General features: G+C 31.9%; 1 protein-coding gene across 1 annotated transcript in view; it reads right to left on the bottom strand.

Annotated features, from left to right (window-relative positions):
* LOC145293836 (potassium voltage-gated channel protein Shal-like) overlaps positions 1 to 15,623 on the bottom strand; it is a 712,429-nt gene extending 696,806 nt beyond the window's left edge. Inside the window, exon 1 of the mRNA XM_080140495.1 lies at positions 6,143 to 15,623. Coding sequence (XP_079996621.1) covers positions 6,143 to 7,248 — 1,106 coding nt within the window. The 5' untranslated portion in view covers positions 7,249 to 15,623. The remainder of the gene's footprint in view (positions 1 to 6,142) is intronic.
* Between the last annotated feature and the right edge of the window lie 8,976 nt (positions 15,624 to 24,599).

Here is a 24,599-nt window from a genome sequence, read left to right as displayed (position 1 = left end):
ATATATATATATGTGTGTGTGTGTGTGTGTGTGTGTGTGTGTGTGTGATAGTTTCCAAGAAAAACAAGGTCTTGTATCAAACAAAATTATTTTTATTATGAATTTATTTATACCAAACTATTGTATGTTTTCAGAAAATATCCCCATTTATAATTGCTTTCGGACGACATATAAAAATTCAAGGATAGTCTGATTGAAGTTAGATTAGACAATCAATCAATAAATACTTTTTCTTAAATATACCACGTTCGCAGAAACAAGCACTCAAGTAGGTCTTTTATTGCATACAATTGTTTCAATCCCTCTGTTAGCATTAGAATATATAATAGTTCATCAATTTTAATTCTGCACGACTGGGTTTCATCAGCACATAGAAAAACTAATTAGTTTTTCGATGTGCTGTTGAGGAGTATCACAACGCATGAATGTACATTTCAACATTTTGAGAAAGAGTAACTGCTTGAGTGTCTGATCTTACTAACGTGGTATATTTAAGAATACATTTATAGTTCTAGTATCGCATTATTGAGCAATCTAACAGAGAACCTAATGCAATGCTATTTTTATATTTATATGTCATTACTATCCTAAGCCGTTAAATTGCATGCATATTTATATATATTTGAATTTCCAAATTTAATGACCTAATAAATTGTAGAAATGAAATAGTAAACAATCGTATACACAGTATATATTTAAATTTAGAACAACACAAAAGAAGTAATAAAGAATAAACTAAATATAATTGAATAAACTAATCTAAGACCTGAAATAGAAATAAGAAAAATACTGCAAGCACACACGTCTTAAGATAAGGTGACATATTAATTGGATTTACAGAAAAAAATGTGTGCAATTCCTATATGAAACCGGACAAAAGTAGGGGCAGTAAAAGTCAGTTAAGCATTTGTTTGAGATAAGTCTGCTGTTATCTAATGAAAACATTAACTTGTGTACGAGAATAACAATGAATCATATTGGTTAGTTAATTAGTTAAATTAAATGCACGTATATATCAAATATATATATATGGTAATAAAATGAATCTGAGTTTTATCCTGTCAATTCTTTACAGGACGAAAAAATGTAGTTTAATCACTATAATATATATTTAACACACACACACACAGATATATATATATATATATATATATATATATATATATATATATATATATATATATATATATAATGTGTGTGTTTGTATCTATGCATTGAATGAATACTTTAATGCTTAGTTCGCATCACCTTTGTTTTGACAAAGGTCCATACAAAATTACAGTCAGATTGGCTATTAGTTTCCGGGAAAAAGTGAAAAGACACACAGAAAAATTAAAAGAAAAGAGAAATATATTATATATATGTGTGTGAAGGTATGTATGTGTGTTTAGAAGTATGTTTATATGAGTGTGTGTGTGCCTGTGGAGGTGTGTATGGGTGTGGTGTAAGTGTTTATGGAGGTTTGTTTTAACGTTAAATGACATGTTGCGCTGTGTGAGCAATAAGGAAAAGAAGGATTAATCGATTGTATTATCAACGAACATGGCGAAAGGAGCCGGAGGTTAAATGTTTACAACGGGGACTGAGATCCCGGGTGCGTCAAGTTTGAATACAGGTTTTTTTCCCCACAGAATAGCTTTCACGTTAAACGTTCTTCACGTATTTTTCTGTAAGTACTAAATGTATTTCTTGAAAGTATTCTAACTAGAAAGATATCGGGGAAACTAGTGCCAACAAAAAAAAGACATCTGATTCATACAAAATAAATGAATGAATCTTTTGTCTAAACTCCGAATACAGAATAAAAATTACTTCATCATACTGGAATAATCTCCCTATTTTTCTCGTCTATGTGTGACTTTTCTTTTTTCTCAACTCAAGAATATCACCAAATGTATATCATCCAAGAGCGGAGCTGAAAGGCATTGCAATGAATCCGGCCAGCAATGCTTCTGAGAGCGACGATTGTGTGTACATAGCCGGGAGAAAATGTGCACTTTTTAAGTTAAATTAAAATAAAAACATTCTCTTATTTTTGTGGATATATATATATATATATATATATATATATATATATATATATATATATATATATATATATATATATATAATTCCACCAAAGTGTCAATAAAAATCAGATTGTAATAGACCCGAAAGCGTTTGTATGATTTTCTAATCTGCGCTGTCAAATATTAAGACATATAAAACCCTCACCTCTGAATAATAATGTTGTTATTTAATAATCAACGTTTATGCAGTCATAATATTGTTTTAATTATTATTTTTATTGGGTGAGACAATATAGTATTGGCAAACTCTTATTTAATAAAAAGAGTGGAATTTTTATGATTGGCATAACAATATTTATAACTGGCCCTTTTTCGTCACAACTTCAGAAATCAAGTTTTTTTTTTAATGACGCAACGAATGAAACGATTCAGACTCTCAACTCAGTTCTTTGTAGTTCCATTACTTGTTTCAGAAGATTGAATATCCTCCTATTAAGACACAATTTATTTTTTTGTGGTTATAAATTGTAACATTTTATACTAATTCATACTGATTCCGCGAGTAGTGTCAGTACGATACCTGGGTATGTCAATTTTCATTTTTACCTGGCTTCTATCGCTTTATAGCTAGTACGAAGAAATTTCCTTGAAAAATACGCTACTTAGTATTTGCATGAGTGACTACCTGTAAATACCTATGATTAATGAACGTACGTACTGTTTTATTTGCAAAACCATTAGAATTTTGCTCTTAAGTAAATAATACGTCACTTTGAACTACTATCAAATATTATTTATGTGGACGTTGTGAATTATCCAAAATGTCATTTAGATTTTTAAATATTTAATGTGGTTTTATGTTGTGTTAATTTCTTTAAATTTCTAAAATATGTATCTAGTTAAATATGCTGAATTAAAAACGGATATGGCATCGTAATGTGCGCTCTACTTATTTCTTTGTTGTCAACCAATCGCATGGTACTATTTGCGTACAAACAAACAAACATTAAAAATGCAGTAACTGTTTAATAATACATAGATTACTGTCTATTGACAATGCAATTAGTTGCGATAAAAATCAAGCAAAAATGAAAGACTAACTTATATTTGAACCTGTTCACGCTTTTAGCACAGATTGCAAATCTAAAACCAAGGGCAAACTATGAATCACTATACATGATTTTTATATGCAAAGTAAAATCAAACCTATCGGTACAAACATGATTTTACCATTGTAGGGATTAATTTTTAATTTAAAGACCAGTCCCGGACTTTATAACTAATCAAAAGCAAAAAATGATTATATTTCTAAACTCTTCACAGGTAATACACTTTTCTAGTTTTTAGTATTTAATAAATACTTCATTATGGTCTTATATTAAATCAAGTAAATTTCAAAGAAATATTAGACATATTCTACATCGACTCGCTTATTAAGTATTTATCTTATTAGTTATTTATCTTAGGTATTCTCAAAGGCTGTACCTAATGGCAGATTCGCTTCAATAACATGACATTCAGCTTCAAAAAACCAGTCGTAAACGAATAGTTAAGCTATTGAACATATGCTATTTAAAATGTCTATGTGGCTTCCTTTCACCTTCTTTGCGATTTCCTTTCGTTGCAACTGACCGGATTCTAACTCAATAGCGAACAGAAATAGCAAACTAGCATTTGATAGATTACAACTTGAATATTTGTTCTTGCAGAAAAATCACTAAGAACATCAGACCGTTTTAATCTGAAAACTCTTAAAGAAGCTGCGATTTAAACATAGAGTTTAGCACTTTATTGAAAAAAAAAGGTGAAATTTATAATGTCATAGTAAAGATATATTTGCTGACAATAATGTGAAATGATTTAGAGCATGACAATTACTATCAGTAACTATAAACCACTGCTAACAATTGCTTTCCTTTTGAAATAATAGATGTATGTCAAGACTATACTATCAAGAATGATACATCTTCCGTAAAACGCAATTTAATTTTTAACACAATATTCCCTTTTACTACCGCAAAACTAATTATCAATTAAATATTCTTTAAATCAATAAAGCGAATGCCACTTTTTCAAGCGTATTTAAATTTAATATACACATTTTACTGTGTTAATTAACTAGATAACATAATTTGATTTTGGAACAATTAATTTTAAAATGTGTAAAAACAGAATTATTCAGGATAATCGCATCAAATTAATCACTAATCACTATTACGATCTCATTTATTTAATGTGCGTGAAGAGTGACAACATAGTGCGAAATGAAATGCCTTAAAGCATTGTTATCAGTAACATGGCCTGTGGAAATCATATAGTCATTTGTTGTATATTGTTGCCTCACTTAAAAATATTCATATTCTGTGGCTATCCGGCGTGAATGTAGACCCAAAATAATTTTCGTAGACGTTTGTTAAACTGAAAAATCTTTGTCGACCTACTGGAGTTACTGTAGTTTTAGATTATCTCTGATTTTGAAAGTCTATTTATAAAACACTTGTGGGAATTTGTAACGTATTTCTATTCATTGAACCATCCGGTGCAAACACAACCCCACAATATTAGAGTACCATCTTTAACAGAACAAATATTATTCTCTGGCACCCCCCCAAAAAAAAACAACAACAAAACAAACAAAAACACAAAAAACAGTGCATGCATTTTCGTTCGATTTTCACATTCCACACAACGACAATATCAGGTGAAATAAAAACAATGCCTGCCATCTTCGGCGATTGGGCGATACGATCTTTCAAAATGAGTGAATAGTAGAGGTTAGTCGAGCGATCCTATTTTTTAAGAGTGGGTGGAGGGTGCTAACCTACGCATGAACAAGAAATTAGAATAGCGTATAGAAATAATATTAACAACAAGAACAACAACAATACTACTACTACTACTACTACTACTACTACTAGTTTTAGGAGGATAAGAGACAATCCCAAAAACTTTCATAAAAAACTAAGAGAATTCGAAATCGATTAGAAGAGATCCTGCAACAAATGGTAGTACAGGAACTAGTCCATACGAGCGACAAATTCTAACCGGTTTATATAAACGGCAACAGAAGTGAAACAAAAATGCGCAACCAAGAAAACTGGTACACCAAAAGAGAAAAATGCCTATTTTTCCTTTCCCTTCTTTCTTTCCTTTTCCCACTCTATTTCGCTTTCCGTCTCCCTTTCCCTTTCACCCTCCCTTTCTCTTTCCCCCTCTCTTTCCCTTACCCCCTCCCAAATCTGGCAACAGCACGACTGGCACCGCACCAACTACTTTAAGGGTCAAGGAAGATGGAAATACCTAGGAGAGAAAGCATTAACTAGGCCTCCACTGGATGAGTGCAAAGAGGACTGGAACATTGTGGAGGCTTTTTGTCACTCAAATTCCAGTGAAGACCAATGACCACTACAAAAAAAAACTCAATGGTAAACTGTTATTGCAATGACGAATTAATTTGCAAATGGTGTCGTAAGAGTACTGAAAATCTGGGGAAAATTATTGTCAGACTCCATGGAACACCACAGTTGTTCTCAAAGAGAATTCTGTAATTATAGCATGTGTGAAAGCTCCTGCTAAGTCAACAACAACAACAACAACAACAACAATAATAATAATAATAATAATAATAATAATAATAATAATAATAATAATAATAATTGTTGTTGTTGTCGTTTTGTTAAGCATACTATAATGAAACATCAGTACAAAATTCCGTTTGACCTAGTTTATAACTTTTATAATGTGGCTGTTACAATCAATAAACACACTGCTGATGGAATACCTGCTGCGTTTGTCTGACATAACTGATTGAAAAACATTTGAATTTACGTTATTTTGTTCATTCCTTTTTGCTTTGTTTGTGCATTCACATCTTTGTCAATATAAGAACACTTACCGGAAGTGAAAATCATTCATGCATCACATAATGCATATTATATAGATCCGTTTCCGGTCTCCAAAATACAATTATGCATTTTCTAGAATGATGATTTTTTCGTGTCATTTTAAATATATGCAATAACCATAACAACGACAAACTTATTTTATCTGTGTCAACGTGGGATGACATGTGAATAATAATAATAAAAAAAAAAACTGTGAGAAAAAAATAAAAAAAATGAGCCAGAACTTACCCTAATGTTGTCATGGTAACTATAGTGTACCAAAATGCCTCTGGAATACTGGTGAATTTTGTTCTCGTCACATTCTTTTCCGCGTAAAACATCACAGTTGCAAAAATTATGATAGCCATCGTTAGAGAGAATAGCAGAAAACCAAGTTCGCTGGCGCAACTTTTAAGTGTGTAACCTAAAATCCGTAATCCTTGTGAATGCCTGGAAAATTTGAAAATCCTAAAGACGCGAAATACTCGAAGCGTCACGAATGCTCCGCTCACGTCGTCGTTGTCCGTAATAACTAAGCCAATATAGTACGGTAGAATGGCCACCACATCGATTATACTCATGACACTCCTTATAAACTTGCATCTGTCGGGCGCTGCATACGCCCGTAAGAGGTACTCCGCCGTGAAGATCATGACACAAGCTGTGTCCAAACAAAAAAAGGCCAATTCATACCTCTCCCCACAGGGAGGGTTCTCATTCGTTTCTGGGATAATCCCGCAAGGCACGGTCTCCACTACATTCGCCATGACGGAGACCGCAATAAAAAATCCAGTTACGTAGTAAAAAACGAGTGCAGTCGTACCGATGTGGGGGTTCTCGAAGGCCCGCCAGAATTTCTCCCTAATAGTCACCGCTGGTTTACTGTCCCCACTTTCGGAGGCTTTGTCGTCAAGAAGACGTTCGCTATTTTCCCTCCGCCGGTCTTTGTAATCCTCATAACAACAGTCCCCGATGAGGTCCGGCATAATACCAAAAAATGCCATTTCCTCGTCGTAAGACTGTATACATTCATGCTTTGGGTAATGAAGTTTGCCCGTTCTATAGTAATTCAGGACATGCCGGAAAAACTCAGGATCGCGATCAAAAAAATATTCTTTCGTCTCCTCGTCGTAAAAAAATTCTTTCTCGTTGGAACCGAGCAATGTGTCAGGGTACTTTTCCAGGGTAGTCCTCCAAGTTTCAAACCGCCTCCCTGATACATTTATAAGCATTTTATTATCCCCTCTTTTGTGTTCTTCCCGCACTTTAGGTGTGGGCAAGGGGTTTCTAGCCACGGGGACCCAGCCAATGGCCGAGGCCCGGGCAAATGGTAACCATGCCGCGACAGAGGCCATGGTAGTTTTGGAGAAACCCTCCTCACTGAACTGAAGGACTACAATTTTGATAAATGTTGGGTAAACTCACTACATCCAGGTAAGAGAGTAAAGGGCTGCTTTAGACTCACAGCAAGGCTGTCACATAATCACAAGCCGGAGTTATATACTTATCTATGTATACTGCTGATGTTTATAAAAGTTTTCGATTGCAATGTGATGAGATAACTGGTCTTTTGGTCTTGGTCGCTCGTTATTTCGGACGGCTCTTTATTTCATTTGATTTTTGTGTTTGCGGAAATTTGATATTGGAAAACTTTATTGATTCTGGTTTTTATACTAAGAAATACATATAAGATATCATCTAGAAATGATATTAAATATGTATTATACAATCACTAATTACCACTTTGAACTATTAAAATGGTTGCGGAGAAACAAAATTGTTGAATGTATTCGATTATTTATTTTCGTTAAGGATTGAAAAGTGTATCATTATTTATCAGATCTATTTATCATAACATGTCTTTCCATGTTAACACATTAGAACATGTTGATATGCATACATACATACATACATATATATATATATATATATATATATATATATATATATATATATATATATATATATATATATATATATATATATATATACAGGGCTTTAATTATACATCCTCATATACAAAACATTTATGTTGGTGGGAGCTAAGTTGTTTCGTTTTCTGTTTCAACATCTTTGCATTTGTTTTTAATATGCCAAATGATTATTGAAGCATATTTATTAAAAAAATAAAATACATTTGTTTGCATATATTAATATCGACCTATTTCATAAAGCTGAAACAGTAGGCACATATGTTTAAGGAAATATATACATACGTGTACATAGATAAATATATATAAATAAATATATATATATATATAAATCAACGAATATTTAAAAGATAAATAGAATATATATGTTATATATTTATATAATTAAGTATTACTTTCTATGTTTTCTTTACATGTCTCCACCTCCCTGCCTCTTCTCGCTTTGTTTTTTTCTCCCCCTCTCTCCGTTTTTATTTTGTCTTTTAGTTTATATATCTATCTATCTCTTCCATTATTCGAAAACACAGAAATAGTTGTCGAGTCAACCATACGTTGACAATAAGCGGAAGATTTCAAAGGAAATTAGTCTTCGTTTTATTGACCTTAATTTAGAAGAAATATAACAGCATGATATGTGCTTTTAAAAACCTTTTTCAATGTTTGGATGGAAAAGTTCGAAAATTTACGATTCTCTTTTAGCAATAAATGGGAGTTATAAAATGGTGCGATTTTATATTTAATTTAATCAATAAGTGGCGAAAAACACTCTTTAAAAAATAATGGTGATTTTACATACATCATTTTTGCTATATATCTATTCAGATTCCTTAACAATTTTGTGTTATATTAACATAAAAATATTTCTTAAATATATTTTTTCATGTTTGCAGATAGATTTCAATCTTATGTGTGGTTATTTTGTTATTGATGCACGTGTGATATGTATGTATGTATGTATGTATGTATATATATATATATATATATATATATGTGTGTGTGTGTGTGTATGCGTGTGTATGTTAAACTGAACCGTTTAAATTTATGTTATGTATACCCATTTTTTGTTGGATTGATTATTTTTTCAACTTTGATAAATATATTTTTTATGCAGTAAATTATTCCACTTTGAAATCCGAGTAGCACACGCGATTAGAGTAAGTAGAAATTAAAAGAACTGCAAACAAATTAACTTGTTCTTGCTGTTACTGTTATTGTTGTTGCTGTTTTTTTTGTTGCTGATTTTCTTGTAATTTTTGTTTAATGCTGTTTTCAACGGTTGTATAATTGATGATGACAATGTCGATGTCAATGGTGATGAGAAAAATGATGACATAGAATGACTCTGATAGGCATATAATTATATATAGATATACATATATATATGTGTGTGTATATATATATAAATATATTTATATATATATATCCTACAAAAATATATTTTTTGTATTTTAGTTATTGCGATTATAGAATTAGCAGGTCATATTGTAGGTTTTGATGAATGTTGAAAGTAACGGGTACTTATTTTTAATTTAGCTTTGACAGTTGCTGTTCTTATAGTATTTGTTTTATCTATCTATATGCATCTACTTTTTAATCTATTTACCTATCTACCTATCTCCAGCTAGAAAGACACAGTGAAACAGAATAGAAATAAAATATGAGTTTTTGATTATTCCAAATATTTCCCGCTAATTACAACCGTTAATGATGTGTTTAGAGTTGTTTAATGTCAGCAGAAACGTATTATTTTTTTATTGCAAAAGTACCTTGAAAGTGGACACTACAAACACATGCGAGAATAATGCGTATCTTAAATATTAAAAGACAAGTATGCATATATATACATATCTATGTATATATAAATTATATATTTATTTACTTACATAGACATGTATATATGTTTATATATTATTATACATATTCATCTATTTATTGACATTCGTCTTCTTTTAAGAGAGCAGTGTCAGAGATATGACAAAAATGGAGTTACTAGTTGTTACTAGGATTTCAAACACGAGTCATTATCCATAATCGTTTACAGGCAAAAACAGATGCTATTATCATTAGTAGTATTAGTAGCAGTAGAAGTAATATTATTAGTATTTTTATCGACGCGTGTAAATATGCACGCGACTCTGTGTGTGTGTGTGTGTGTATGTGTGTGTGTGTGTTTGTAGACTATTTAAAGATTAAATTGTAAAAAAGATTCTAGTTATCGATTACAAATACAAAATAAATAATATAAAGAAGAGATAAAGACGAAAAATTGTGCTAATTCGAAACACTTGTTGGCACAGGAGATTCTTCTTATTTACAACAACTTATCTTTTATATTTTAACTTATATTTGCTTTTATTACTTATGCTTACATATAATTTATTAGCGCTTTATTTCTTTTTCTGCTTTATTTTTATATCTTTATAATTGTGTCTATTTCCTTTATCCTTGTTTTTAGTAAATATTTCCAACTTTTTAGCAGTATGTACTATATATCCGTTTTGATATTCAATTAAAACGTATGAAAGATGTCCTTAGTTTTGTTAAATGAAAAAAATAAACACATTAATCATTTTAATTTTCCCAGGCGTGTTTCGATGATCACGGATGATCAAAGAGGAAGCAACAAGATCTGAGAATTAAAACAGTTTAATTATTTAAATATATGTATATGTGTATACATGTACATAGATGTCTATATAGATGTATACACGTATATATATGTAGTAATAATTAAACTCATATGATGTGTATCAGGCGCCTTTGTAAAAAAATATGTATATATGATTACATGTGAAAGTGTGATGATTCGGGGTTTGTGATTGACAGCGGCAATGAAAGTAATAGACTTTCTTCTTTTTCTTCTTTTTTTCTTGTTTAATTCTCGGTAAATAGCAGAACCAAATGTAGACGAAAGCAGCTTTTTTCTTTGTATGTAAGCTAAATAGTGATTAGCAACTACTACTGGTATACAAGTGATTTATTCTTAAATTATAAACAAAACTGAGTTTAAATCTGGAAATACATACGAACAACAAAAGATTTGTGTAACATCATTCAAGTCTTTACAAATGCATTTACACAAACATTCAAATATAAACATAAATATATAAATACATTTATATACTTTACATGTTATGCATGTACATATAATATCTATCTGTGTGTGTGTGTGTGTGTGAGGTTAGATAAGTATTGTCACGTTCTCTACATCAGAGCGGACAGATTTTCCACTTGCATTATAGCAAAATTAATAACATCAAAATGTTTCACCTGACAAATATGACCTGCTTTTTCTATAAAACTGTAAACATAACTGCTTCTTCTCACGTTAGAAAACACTTAAAAATAGTTGTTCCTTGAAAGGATATTTTTCAAAATATTTCTTATTTCAAAACTTTTTCTTCTTCATTATTTTTTTTCGCCAATCCTTTCAGATTTTCTCTTATTTTCACTCTCTTTTATGGGATTTTCTTTTGCTAAACAAGAATAGAATACCTGTTACTTCCTGGCATATTCTTTATATATGCATACATACAGCCACACGCGTGCGCACACATATATACATATATATTTATCTTTATATATATATATATTTATTTGTTATTATATATTATATATATAAGTATGTGTGTGTGCGTGTGTATGAAAAATTGGTAATTAGATCCAAAAGTAGGCTGGTTTCACGCACTTTTTCTCCAAACAAAAAAAAAACAAAAAAAAAAAGGCAAACAGACAATAGTAACAGCAGATTCTTTTTTTTTGATTTTTCAATTTTTTAGTTTCTTCCCTCTTTGCATATACAGGTATATATATGTGTGCGTGTATATATATATATATATATATGTGTGTGTGTATATGTGCATATAGATGCATAAACTCCTGGTTTTACCGTGTCTGTAGAATGAGTGTATCCATCACGGTTGCAGCGTTGTCATTCATTAGTTCCTTGTGATGACAATCGTTGAAATTAGGCAAACAAAATAATACAATAATGGAGAGAGAGAGAGAAAAAGAGAGAGAGAGGTTGAATCTATTCCTTTGATTTACATAAATATATATGTGTATGCGTATGTGTATATATGTACATGCAGCCAACGTATATTTTTGTTTGCCCTCTTCTTTTTTTTACTTTTTTTCTTTTCGATACGTATGTATTTACACATACATCATATTATATATTTATATATAATTTATTTTCACATATATATATATAAATATATATACATATAGACATGTATATATATATGTGTGTGTGTGCGTGTATGTATATATATACAGAGAGAGGCAGGTAAATAAGTATATTACTGTATGTATGCGTAAGTGTACACATGTATACCTCTGTGTGTGTATGTGTTTCAGATGTAGGAAGGGTTCCTCATTATTACATACGTCTTCGGCATTCCAACGCGCTGATGGACGCGCCTCCTTTTAGTCCTAACAACCAAACGCAAGATCATCTTCCATCATTCACGTATGTGTGTAGCTACATAAGTCGTAGCACTTGCAACTGTACAGGGAGCAGCAGTAGCAGTATGAACGAAAAAGCAGCTGTAATACCTTTCTACTCGGGCTAATAAAATATCAGCAGTAGCAATAGTGGCTGTTCTTAACTTCACCCTCTCCACCCTCAGTTTCCCTTTTCATTGTTGTTGTATTTGTTGTTGTTGTTGTTGTTGTTATTATTATTATTATTATTATTATTATTATTATTAGTAGTAGTAGTAGTAGTAGTAGTAGTTCTAATGCGATTTATTACAAGTGATCTACTGAGAAAAACAGGTGGTGTTCCCTGGAGTCTAAGTGGCAACAAATTTTCTTAAATTTTTACTACTCCCCGCTTCTTCCAATCACCGTTGCAAACCACTTTTCCTTCTCGCAACAGCCGTTTACAATTGAATTCCATTGATAACAGCTGATGGCATTTTCTGACTTTTGAGTGACAATAAACCACTCACAGATTCCAGCAGCTCCTATTTGCGGTCTGGGTAGTGCTATATCCCTATTATTATTACTATTAGTAGTAGTAGTAGTATTAGTATTAGTAGTTAGTTATTGTAGTAGCAACGTGGATGGTGGTTATATTAGAATGAATGTAGCTTGTACTGGTAGCGTAGCTGTTTGAACCACTGGTTAGTTGCAATCTCGTGTCCGTAATGTTTATTATAACAAGTGTATTAATCCATTTTTATTTTAGTGTTTTTTTTTGTTTTTGTATGTGTGTAATAGGAACAAGAATGTCCTCCTAATAGTACCACAGAACGCATAAAACATTAACGATATCCATAACCAGTTGGATGCCGACAACACTCGGTGATGCTGATACGAGACAATGATGATAATGAAAGCACTGTTGCGGCTGTTAAAAACAAACAGCGGATCTAGCGTGCAATAAACAATAGCCATACGCGGAGATAAGGGGAGGATGGCTTTCTTTATGGTTTCGGTTATTATTATTAGTTTAATAATAATAATAATAATAATAATAATAATAACCTATGAGATGGCAGTAGTCGCGACTGAGTGTGTTGGTACTAGAAACGAACGTAATGGTTGAAGCTGTAGATGTAGTTCTGGAAGTTGTAAATGTTAGTCGTGGATATTAACTCTAAAGATGTAAGCGACAGGTAGGTTAATAATGGGTGAACACATTGTTGATCATTTATTGTAGTTTAAATAAATAAATAGAAACCTATTGTGGTTATAATATTAATAGTATTAATTTTAAAGTAAACACATTCATATTTTGGCTATCGAAATGTCGCTATCTATCTATCTATCTATCTATCTATCTATCTATTATATTAAGTCGCTTAAATATATACTATTGTAACACACACACACACACACACACACACACATATATATATATAATCGTAGACTGACAAATCGAGTTTTGTGTGTATGCGACCCTTCAGAACCACTCCCCCACCCAATTTATATATATGCAGCACTGCAGCAGCTCTACTGTTGACTATTTTAGTATCGAGCACTATTTGAATGGATATATACCAATTTACATATACCTAATAATAAGCTTTAACTATAGATATTTATATATATATATTTATATATATATATGTGTGTGTGTGTGTTTGTGTGTGTGTATGCGTGTGTGTGTGTTTGTGGGGGTGTGCATGTGCGTGTGTGTGTGTGTGTGTGTGTGTGTGCGTATAATTTCCTTTATAGACTTTCTCTCTTATTCTTTTTCTAATACATCTCTCCCTCTCTTTATCTTCCCATCCCCCACTCTCTCTCTCTTTCTCTCTTTCTCTCTCTTTCTCTCTCTCTCTCTCTCTGTTGTACTTTTTCTACCTACATCCATATAATCCATCTCCATGGTAGTTTTTTTTTCTATCAGAAAGGCAATGCTTATTCAAGAAGACAAGATGTTTCATTTCCAGTCACTATTTAGTTTTTTCTTCCTACTGGATCAAAAGCTGATCTGTTTTCTGTTTTTATTTTTGTACTCTTGTTACCAAACTGGATCTGATGACACCGATGTTGATTCAGCTCTGTGGATCGGATAAAAGCAAAAAAGAAGGTGCGCTCTAATTATGCAGTTCTATTCGATTCTTCAAACATCCATATGTTTTTATTTATTTTCATTTTCATATCTTTCATCTCCCCTATTTCTCATTCCTTTCCCTACCTTCCTGTACTTCTTTCTCTCTTTATTTTCCCTTTCTCTTTTCTTTTTTTTCCTTTCCTAGCATCACTTTGCTTTTGTCCGCTATCTTTTTATCTCATCTTTTTCTGTCTTTCTTTATTTAGTTCTGTCGTTTCTATGTTCAATGAATTTGTACATTTCTTGTTTTTATTCACTTTACTTTTATTTTCTTTCTATATGTTCTTCTTTTACATGTATTTTCACGATCATTTTTTCTTTTATTCATTTATGTATGCCTTTTTGAACTTTATTTGTTGCTTCTGTGTAATTCATATTATATTTCTTTTCTTTCCCTAAACACTCTCTTTATATTTACTCATTTTTCTTTTTGAATGTTTTTCTTTTTCTCGTCTATCTTTCACTTTCTTTTATCTTTTCCTTTTTTTTACCCAGTTCACCTATTGCTTCATTCATTATTTCCTTCTTTCATTCATGCGCTATTTATTTAATCTTTCGCTTACGCTGTACATTTTTGCTGTCAATTTTCTCCCTTCTATTTTATTACTTTCTTTAACTTAAAAAAATCCTTCGTCGTCGCTCACTCAATTTTCATATATTTTCTGATCCAATCTTCTTTACTTTTTAAGGGATTTCTTTTTCATAATTTCACATTACTTTCTTTTCCCTTTTCTTCATTCTCTTTATTTATTCTTCAACTTGTCCTCTCTTTTATTTTTATCCCTTTTTCATCTTTACATTTTTTAAATTTCTAATCCTCTTTTATTTCCTTTTTTACACCTGGCGGTTTCTTACTGTATCTAAATTTTACATATTCGGTTCACAATCACCAAACGCTTGACTTATGTTTGCACGTTGCGATCTTTTTTCTCACACATTTTCTTTTCTAATCTCTTTTTACCCAATTTTCCTACCCACATAACGCGTAACATTGTCCATTTGTTAAAGCTGCTCGTTTAATTTCTTTATATCCTGGGCAACGTGTTGATCTCTACATATGCATCAATCTAGTTTCTCTTTTTTTATATCTCCATATTCTTCGCGGTTATCCCTCCAAAGTTTTGAATTCATCTCCGTCTTTTATCATATTGCCCCTTTTTCACAAAATCTCAAAACAACCATCTGTCTCTCTTCCTGCTTAATCTCTCCATCACATACACACATATGCACTGCATCTTCGTCATCTATCAGGTGATGTCAATGTCATTTTATACACACACGCTAGCGTACGGTTAGAATTGCTGACTACTGTACAAGATGTCATGTTTCAAATTTCAGCGTGAAACACTCAATATGTCTAACTGCACTAAGGATACCTTATACGGCGAAACAACAAAATTTTCTTATGCATTGGATATAGCTAAGTAAATATTGAAAGAAAAAATATATAATATATTATTTTATATTGTGTATGTATGTATGTATGTATATATATATATATATATACATTGGAAACATTCACCCATTCACACGCACGCGCACGTAATACACACATGTATATATCTTATCTTCTTTTTATATATAAAATAATGTAAATTTCTCTTGCCACTGGAGTTAAAACAGAAACTTAATCGAACACTTTCAACACAACTTTTTCTCTGTTATCAATTCCGAAAACTAAAATGCGTACATTTTATCCCCGTTTAAACATTATTACATTTCTTTCGATTTCATCCTCTCTCAAATAACATTTTCACAAAGATTTTAGCAAACATTTCACACTCTATCTATTAATTCCTCTAACTTGACCCACGTCACCGCCAAAAGATTCTTAACACGTATAATCATTTTTTTCAGACGTAGAGATGTCCAGTTTTGCTAAAAAATAAAAACAGTAATCTTTAGATTTCATTAAACTTTTGCAACAATTTTAGTATACATACGTTTTCCACATTATCTGATAATTTATATTAATTACATTTCTATCAACTCGAATGCATCGAATTACTGTTCGCCATTTGGATGTTTCTTTCACAACGTTTCGACCCGGTTAGGGTGCGTCCTCTTTCTGATGCGCTTCTAAACACATGTCGCATGGGATAACACGGTAATTAATAATCAGCTGTGACGGTTTTTCAAATGTTGACGGTTAAATCAGGCAACAATAAGAATATATTTAAGGCCTCTACCTGGTTATACTTGACGGAATGAGAACAATCATCCGTCTTGGATTAAATAAAGTTTCAGAAATTATGCGCAGATTCCCGATTTAGCCATAAGTATCCTCGATAGGGTGAAGAAAGTTGGATTACATCGCCGAAATGATGTGAGAATTGTGAGAATTGTAACCAAATAATAATAATCGAAATTATAAATCTTCTAAAGAATATTATTCAGAATATATATATATATATATATATATATATATATATATATATATATATATATATATATATATATATGATGAGAAACAGTTATTTAAAAACTCTTCCCCTATGCCACAGCTCTGCTATGCTTCTAGGCAAGCAGGTCGCTCAAGCCAGGGTCGAAACTCTACCGTCAGGACAACTTCTGACTATCTTGACCGCATGACTATAATATGCACCTACTGAAGGTAAGCGAAATCTTGATGAAACCATCGTTAATTGCCTAAGATCTCTATGTGCTTACACGAAGATCAATGCATTAAATGTTAATAGCAATAGGTGACTTCAGTAACCAACTCTTAAGCTTAACTCTAGAAAAATGAGACCCATTTTAGTCATCCACCTGCTAAATATTTCGTTGTATTGCAGTTGCTCGATTGTGTGTGTGTGTATATATATATATATATATATATATATATATATATATATATATATATATATATGCATGCACGTATCTCATTTCATGCGTACATACCCTTATTTTTTTTTTTTAACTAATTAAGAAATCGTGTATCATAAATCTAAAAGAAATGTGCAAATTGCTAAACATCACCAATGCTGTATTTTTTCAAAATGCGATTCAGTAAAATTTAATTACATTAACGTGACTTGAGCATGATTTACAAACACTATATTTATATACGTTATATATTTACAATTAATATCTATACATTTTAACTTCTAGTTCTATCGACGGAGATCATATGAATTTTCATAATTTTCATCATAATCTTTAAACATAATTTGCCTTTATTTATGATTTTAGACTCAAAATCGTCAGAAGATGCTTGATAAAAAAATCTAATGTACTTAAGTTAATGTTTTCCGAATTTACTTTTTTTAAATATTACCGACGATAATCTGATAAGGGAGATAATCCTTCATCTTGTTTTAGTTATTATCGACTATAATCCGACAAAAAAGATAAGCTCTCATCTTATCTTAGTTATTATCAACTATAATCTGACAAGAGAGACAATCACTCATCTTATTTTAGTTATTATCGACTATAATCCGACAAAAAAGATAAGCTCTCATCTTATTTTAGTTATTATCAACTATAATCTGACAAGAGAGACAATCACTCATCTTATTTTAGTTATTATCGACTATAACCTGACAAGAGAGATACTCTCACATCTTGTTTTAGTTATTATCAACTATAATCTGCCAGAAGAGATAATCTCTAATCTGGTTTTAGATATTATCGACTATAATGACAAAGGATATAATCTCCTATCCTGTTTTAGTTATTATCGACTATAATCTAACAAGAGAGATAATCTCTCATTTTATTTTAGATATTATCGACTATAATGACAAAAGAGATAATCCCCCTTCTGTTTTAGATATTATCGACTATAATCTGACAAAAGAGATAATCTCTCACCTTGTTTCAGATATTATTAACAATAATCCGACAAGAGAGATAATCTCACATATTATTTTAGTTATTATCAACTATAATCCGACAAAAGAGATAATCCCCCATCCTGTTTAAGATCTTATTAACAATAATCCGACAAGAGAGATAATCTCACATATTATTTTAGTTATTATCAAATATAATATGAAAAAAGAGATAATCTCTATTCTCGTTTTAGATATTATCGATTATAATTAAAATAGAGATAATCTCTCATCTTGTTTTTAATATTATCACTAGAATCTTACAAGAGAGGTAATATCGCATCTTATTTTAGTTATTATCGACTATAATCTCACAAAAGATATAATCCCCATCCAGTTTAAAATATTATCGAATATAATGACAAGAGAGATAATCTCTCAGCTTGTTTCAGATATTCTCGACTCTAATCTGACAAGAGACAATCTTTCATCTTGTTTAAAATATTATCCATATTATCCATTATAATGACAACAGAGATACTGTCTGATCTTGTTCTATTTTTTATCGACTATAATGATAAAAGATATCATATCCCATCCTGTTTTAGATATTATCGAATATAATGACAAAAAGATGAGCTCCCATGCTGTTTTAGATATTATTGGCTATAATGACAAAAGAGATATTCTCCCATCTTTTTTTTTTTTTTTAGATATTATCGTCTATAATCTGACAAGAGAGATAATCTCTCATATTATTTTACTTATTATCAACTATAATCTGACAAGAAAGATAATCATCTTATTTTTGTTATTATCAATTATAATCTGAAAAGAAAGATAATCATCTTATTTTAGTTATCGACTATAATCCGACAAAAGAGATAATCTCCCATCCTCTTTTAGTAGTTATCTTCCATCCTGTTCCCGTTTTAGATATTATCGACTATAATCTTACAAGAGATAATCTCTCATCTTGTTTTTAATATTATCGACTATAATCAGACAAAAGAGAGTATGTTCCATCCTGTTTTAGATATTATCGACTATAATCTGACAAGAGAGATAATCTCTCATCTTGTTTTAAATAGTATCGACTATAATCTGACAAGAGAAATAATCTCTAATCTTGTTTTTAATATTATCGACTATACTGACAAAAGAGATAATCTCCCATCCTGTTTTATATATTATCAACTATAATCTGGCAAGAGAGATAGTCTCCCATCCTGTTTTATATATTATAAACTATAATCTGACAATAGAAATAATCTCTCATCTTGTTTTAAGTAATATCGACTATAATCTGACAAAAGAGATAATCTCCCATCATGTTTTAGATATTATCGACTATAATCTTACAAAGAGATAATCTCTAATCCTGTTTTAGATATTATCGACTATAATGACAAAAGAGATAATCCCCCATCTTGTTTCAGATATACTCGATTGACTGGGAAGCCATCAGAGATCTTATCAGAGATGCCTCATGGGGAAATATTTTTTCTCTTCCTGCTTAACAGTGAGCAAATGAGACCAGTAAATGGTTCAAAACTGCAATTGAAGCACATGTTCCCATGCCCCACTCTCTACAATGGTTTACTTCTACTTGCACAACTGCCATTGCTCAAAGGCAGTATGCATACTGCAGATTTAACCGACATAAGTCCTGTTCAACAGACAGAAGTATATAGAAGCTAGAAGTTATGTTAAGAAAGAAATAGCGACAGCTAAGAGAGAATTTACTGAAGCCACTAAAAGTCGTATCGAAGCACAAAAATTAGGAACTCGTGACTACTGGAAAATCTACAACAGTGTAGTAAATAATAGGCAATCAACAATTCTCTCACTAACTAACAATCACGAGGTTGTTTGCTCAGCAACCGAGAAAGCTAACATGCTTGCCAGTCGGTTTGACTCAAACTCCACACTGGACCCTCTCAACCCCCTACCTGACTTTCCTATGCGGACAAACGTCACGCTAGACGATCTGAAAATCACTTCTGCTCAAACCTTGACACTTCAAAAGCATGTTGACCCGATCTCATCCCAGCCCTGCTATTAAAAAAGTGCTCAGCCGGAGTAGCTCCAGTTCTCTCCAAACTCTACAAGAAATGCCTTAATTAATCTTGCTTTCCAGGCTGTTGGAAAACTGCCTCTGTGGTACCAGTATTCAAGAATTCTGGTGAAAGGACTGACCCAGTAAATTATCGCCCCATTAGCCTCCTCCCACTTTTTGCCAAAATATTTGAGACCTTAATTAACCATGCTCTAGTCCATCACCTTACAGATGCTAAACTTCTGACTGACCAATAATATGGATTTAGACAAGCCCGTTCCACAGCAGACATACTAACTGTAATCTCTGAACTATATACCATTCACTGGACAAAACGGGGGAGGGCAGAGCGGTAGCTCTAGATATATCTAAGGCTTTTGACAGGGTATGGCATCAGGGTCTCATCAGGAAAATTAGATCATATGGTATCACTGGTAAAATACTTAACATAATAAAATCCTTCTTAGATAAGAGAAAATCCAGGTTGTTTTCGATGGTCGTACATCTAAACAATATGATATAAATGCGGGAGTGCCCCATGGGTCTATCGTTGGACCTCTATTGTTCCTAATATTCATAAATAACCTCCCCGACAAAATTGTCTGTAAGATGGGTATATATGCTGATGACACAACACTCTATAACAGGCACGGCAGGAAAACAAATGAACACATATCTAAAGAAATGACAGAAACACTAGAGGATGACCTCCAATCTGTAGTGGAATGAGGACAAAAATGGATGGTCACGTTCAATGCCGCCAAGACTAAACTAGTTTCCTTCAATAATTACAAGAACCCTTCTCTACCACCAATAGCAATGGCGAACGACCCTTTATCTGAGAATACATCTTTCAGTCTCCTTGACCTAAAGTTCACAGGAAACATGAGTTGGAACAATTACATAGAGAGCATTGCCAGGGCCGCTTCGAAGAAGGTAGGCTCTCCCTACCGTGCTAGAAAACTACTAACACCTGAAAGTATCCCGTACCTCTATAAGGCCACCATTCGCCCATATATTGAGCATTGTTTTCATATTTGGGCTGGTGCATCTGCTACTAGTCTCTCGCTTCTAGACAAGGTTCAAAAGAGAGTCGCCAATCTGATAGACCCTGAAATGGCATCTAAGCTTCAGCCTCTGTCCCATCGACGAAATGTTGCATCCCTCTGCCTGTTCTACACATATTTTAATGAACTGCAAGCACTTGCGCCCCCACGACGTAAACATCCTCGACAAACCCGACAGGCAGCTAAATCCGACCCCACACAGTACAAATCGCAAGATGTAAAAGATCTTTCTACTCCAGTAGTTTCTTCCCCCGAAGCGCTAAACTTTGGAATTTCATTCCAGATCCCTGCTTCCCCAACTGTACTGACATGCAAAAGTTCAAGTGTAACGTAAACCGGCATCTTGCTGCCCAAATCCATACATAATACCCCAGTAGTTGCTGCCCCTGATAATAGCCCCCCTACACCAAAGTGGCAATGTGCCTTTTTTTGGGTGACAATGTAACAAACAAACAAACAAAAAAAAATAATAATCTGACAAAAGAGATAATCTCCCATCCTGTTTTTGATAATGTCGACTATAATCTTACAAGAGATAATCTCTCATATTGTTTTAGTTATTATCGACTCTAATGACAAAAGAGATAATCTCCCGTCCTGTTTTCGTTATTATCGACTATAATCTGAAAAGAGAGACAATCTCTCATCCTGTTTTAGATATTATCGACTATAATCTGACAAAAGAGACAATCTCCCATCCTGTTAAAGATATTATCTACTATAATCTTACAACAGAGATAATATCCCACCTTTTTTCTTTTTATATATTATCGACTACAATGGTAAAATAGATAATCTCTTATCGTATTTCAGATATTATTGACTATAATGACAAAAGAGATTACCCCTCATCTTATTTTATTTATTATCGGCAAAAATCTGACAAAAGAGGTAATCTCCCATCTTGTTTAAGTCATTATCGACTGTAATCCTACAAAAGAGATAATCTCTCATTTCGTTTTAAATATTATCAACTATAATGAAAAAATAGATAATCTCACATTCTGTTTAAGATATTATCGATATAATCTGATTAAAGAGATAATCTATCATCTTGTTTTAGATATTATCGACCATAATGATAAAAGAGATAAGCTTACATCTTTTTTTTTTTTTTTTTAGATATTATCGACTATAATGATAACAGAGATAATCTCTCATCTTGTCTTAGATATTATCGACTGTAATGACAAAAGAGATAATCTCTCATTTTCTTTTAGTTATTCTAGACTATAATGTGGCAAGAGAGATAATCTCTCATCTAGTTTAAGTAATTATCGACTATAATCTCGCAAGAGATATAATCTCTCACCCGTTTTAAATATTATCGACTATAAGTACAAAAGAGATAATCTCCCATCCGGTTTTAGGTATTATCAACTATAAAGACAAAAGAGCTAATATCCCATCTTTTTTTAATTATTATCGATTATTATCTTACAAGAGAGCTTATCTCTCATCTTGTTTTAGTTATTCTCAATTATAATCTGACAAAAGAGATAATCTCACATCTTGTAATTATTATCGACGATAATCTGACAAGAGAGATAATCTCACATCTTGCTTTAGATATCCACTATAATCCAACAAGTGAGATAATCTCACATCTTGTTTTAGTTATTATCGAATATAATCTTACAAGAGAGGTAATCTCCCATCTTGTTTTAGTTATTATCGACTATAATCCTACAAGAGAGATACTCACATTTTTTAGTTATTATCGACTATAATCTGGCAAGAGAGATAATCCCACCTCTTGTTTTGGTTATTATCGACTATAATCTGACAAGAGAGATAATCTCACATTTTATTCTAGTTATTATCGACTATAATCCGACAACAGAGATAATCTCTCATCTTATTTTAGTTATTATCGACTATAATCTGACAAGTGAGATAATCTCTCATCTTGTTTTAGATATAATCGACTATAATGACAAAAGAGATAGTCTCCCATCCTGTTTTGTTATCGAGTATAATCTGACAAAAGTGATAATCTCACATCTTGTTTTAGATATTATCAACTATAATCTGGCAAGAAAGATAATCTCTCATCCCGTTTGTTTTTCGTTTAGATATTATCGACTGTAATCTGACAAAAACATAATCTCTCATCTTGTTGTTTTTATGTTATATATTATCGACTATAATCTGACAATAGACATAATATCCCATCTTGTTTTAGATATTATTGACTATAATCTGAAAAAAGAGATAATCCCTCAGTTTGTTATCAATGATGACTCTTTAATATTTTCTCATCGCTTTAATTTTTATTATACTATATTTCTATTACCCAAATCTATAGAAAATGAGTTGCCCATTTAAGGAAATAGTATTCGCCAGAGGAGCAGCGTTTTAGTTCAACTGGGCCTTGTAACAGCACTAAGTATGTATCTGTCTTAAGTGACATCAAAATTTGCATGTTTAGTGTTTGCATTAATATTCGTTTAAAATCGTTGAATTGCTAACGCAATTCTGTAATTTTATATAGAAATTATTAATACTATTTTTTCTGTTGTCACATTTGCGTCTGGCTGTTATTATTGCCGATTTTATACTGATAGGCGGATCTTATCAAATGACCATAGTTCATCAGACGCTTCTTTCCTCGGGCCTCTAGTACTTCCTGCATGATTATGGCGGTTCCCAATAAGTCTATTTGAAGCTCCCCAACATTGCATTTTGTCAAACCACTTTTCAAATCTTTTGTCACACTCTATAAGGCTCCTATCACAAAAGGTACAACTATTTTCCTCATGTTTCATAATATTTCTATCTCCTTTTTAAAACCTTGATATTTTTCAACCCTTTTCCTTTTCCTTTTCTTCCACATTCACATCAGATATCAATGATTATTGCATTGTGATCCTAATTTTTGACACAATTAAATCCGGTCCCCTTGCTTCAACCAAATTGTCACATTGGATATCCATATCATGTAAATATTCTGAAGCAGAAACTTTTTACATAAACACAATTACGTAAAATATTTACTTAAGATATATATTTAGTTGTTGAAGCAACCAAAGCAAGCTGTTACCAAAAGGTACTATTTTAGTTTGTTTAATAAGTTCGTTTGCGTTTTTATTCCTATATGAACTTATATGCATACATATTACAAAATACTTCTTAAAATGAATGTTTTAATAGCTTTAGTATCTCTACTTATATATAAAGGGCACCTTGTGCATGTATTTCTGCGTGAGTGAGTTCTTTCTCTATGGACTCCGAAACGGTTTGTCCGATCTTTAAAAATATCACCCAAATGTACGTTATGTGAGTTAGAGTGTTCTTCATGGATTTTG

Source organism: Euprymna scolopes, chromosome 15 (genome assembly GCF_053919585.1).
Source record: "Euprymna scolopes isolate OS-2025 chromosome 15, ASM5391958v1, whole genome shotgun sequence".
Lineage (NCBI taxonomy): Eukaryota > Metazoa > Mollusca > Cephalopoda > Sepiida > Sepiolidae > Euprymna > Euprymna scolopes.
Note: the sequence above shows the minus strand (reverse complement) of the source record. Positions and strands in the feature narration are given on the sequence as shown.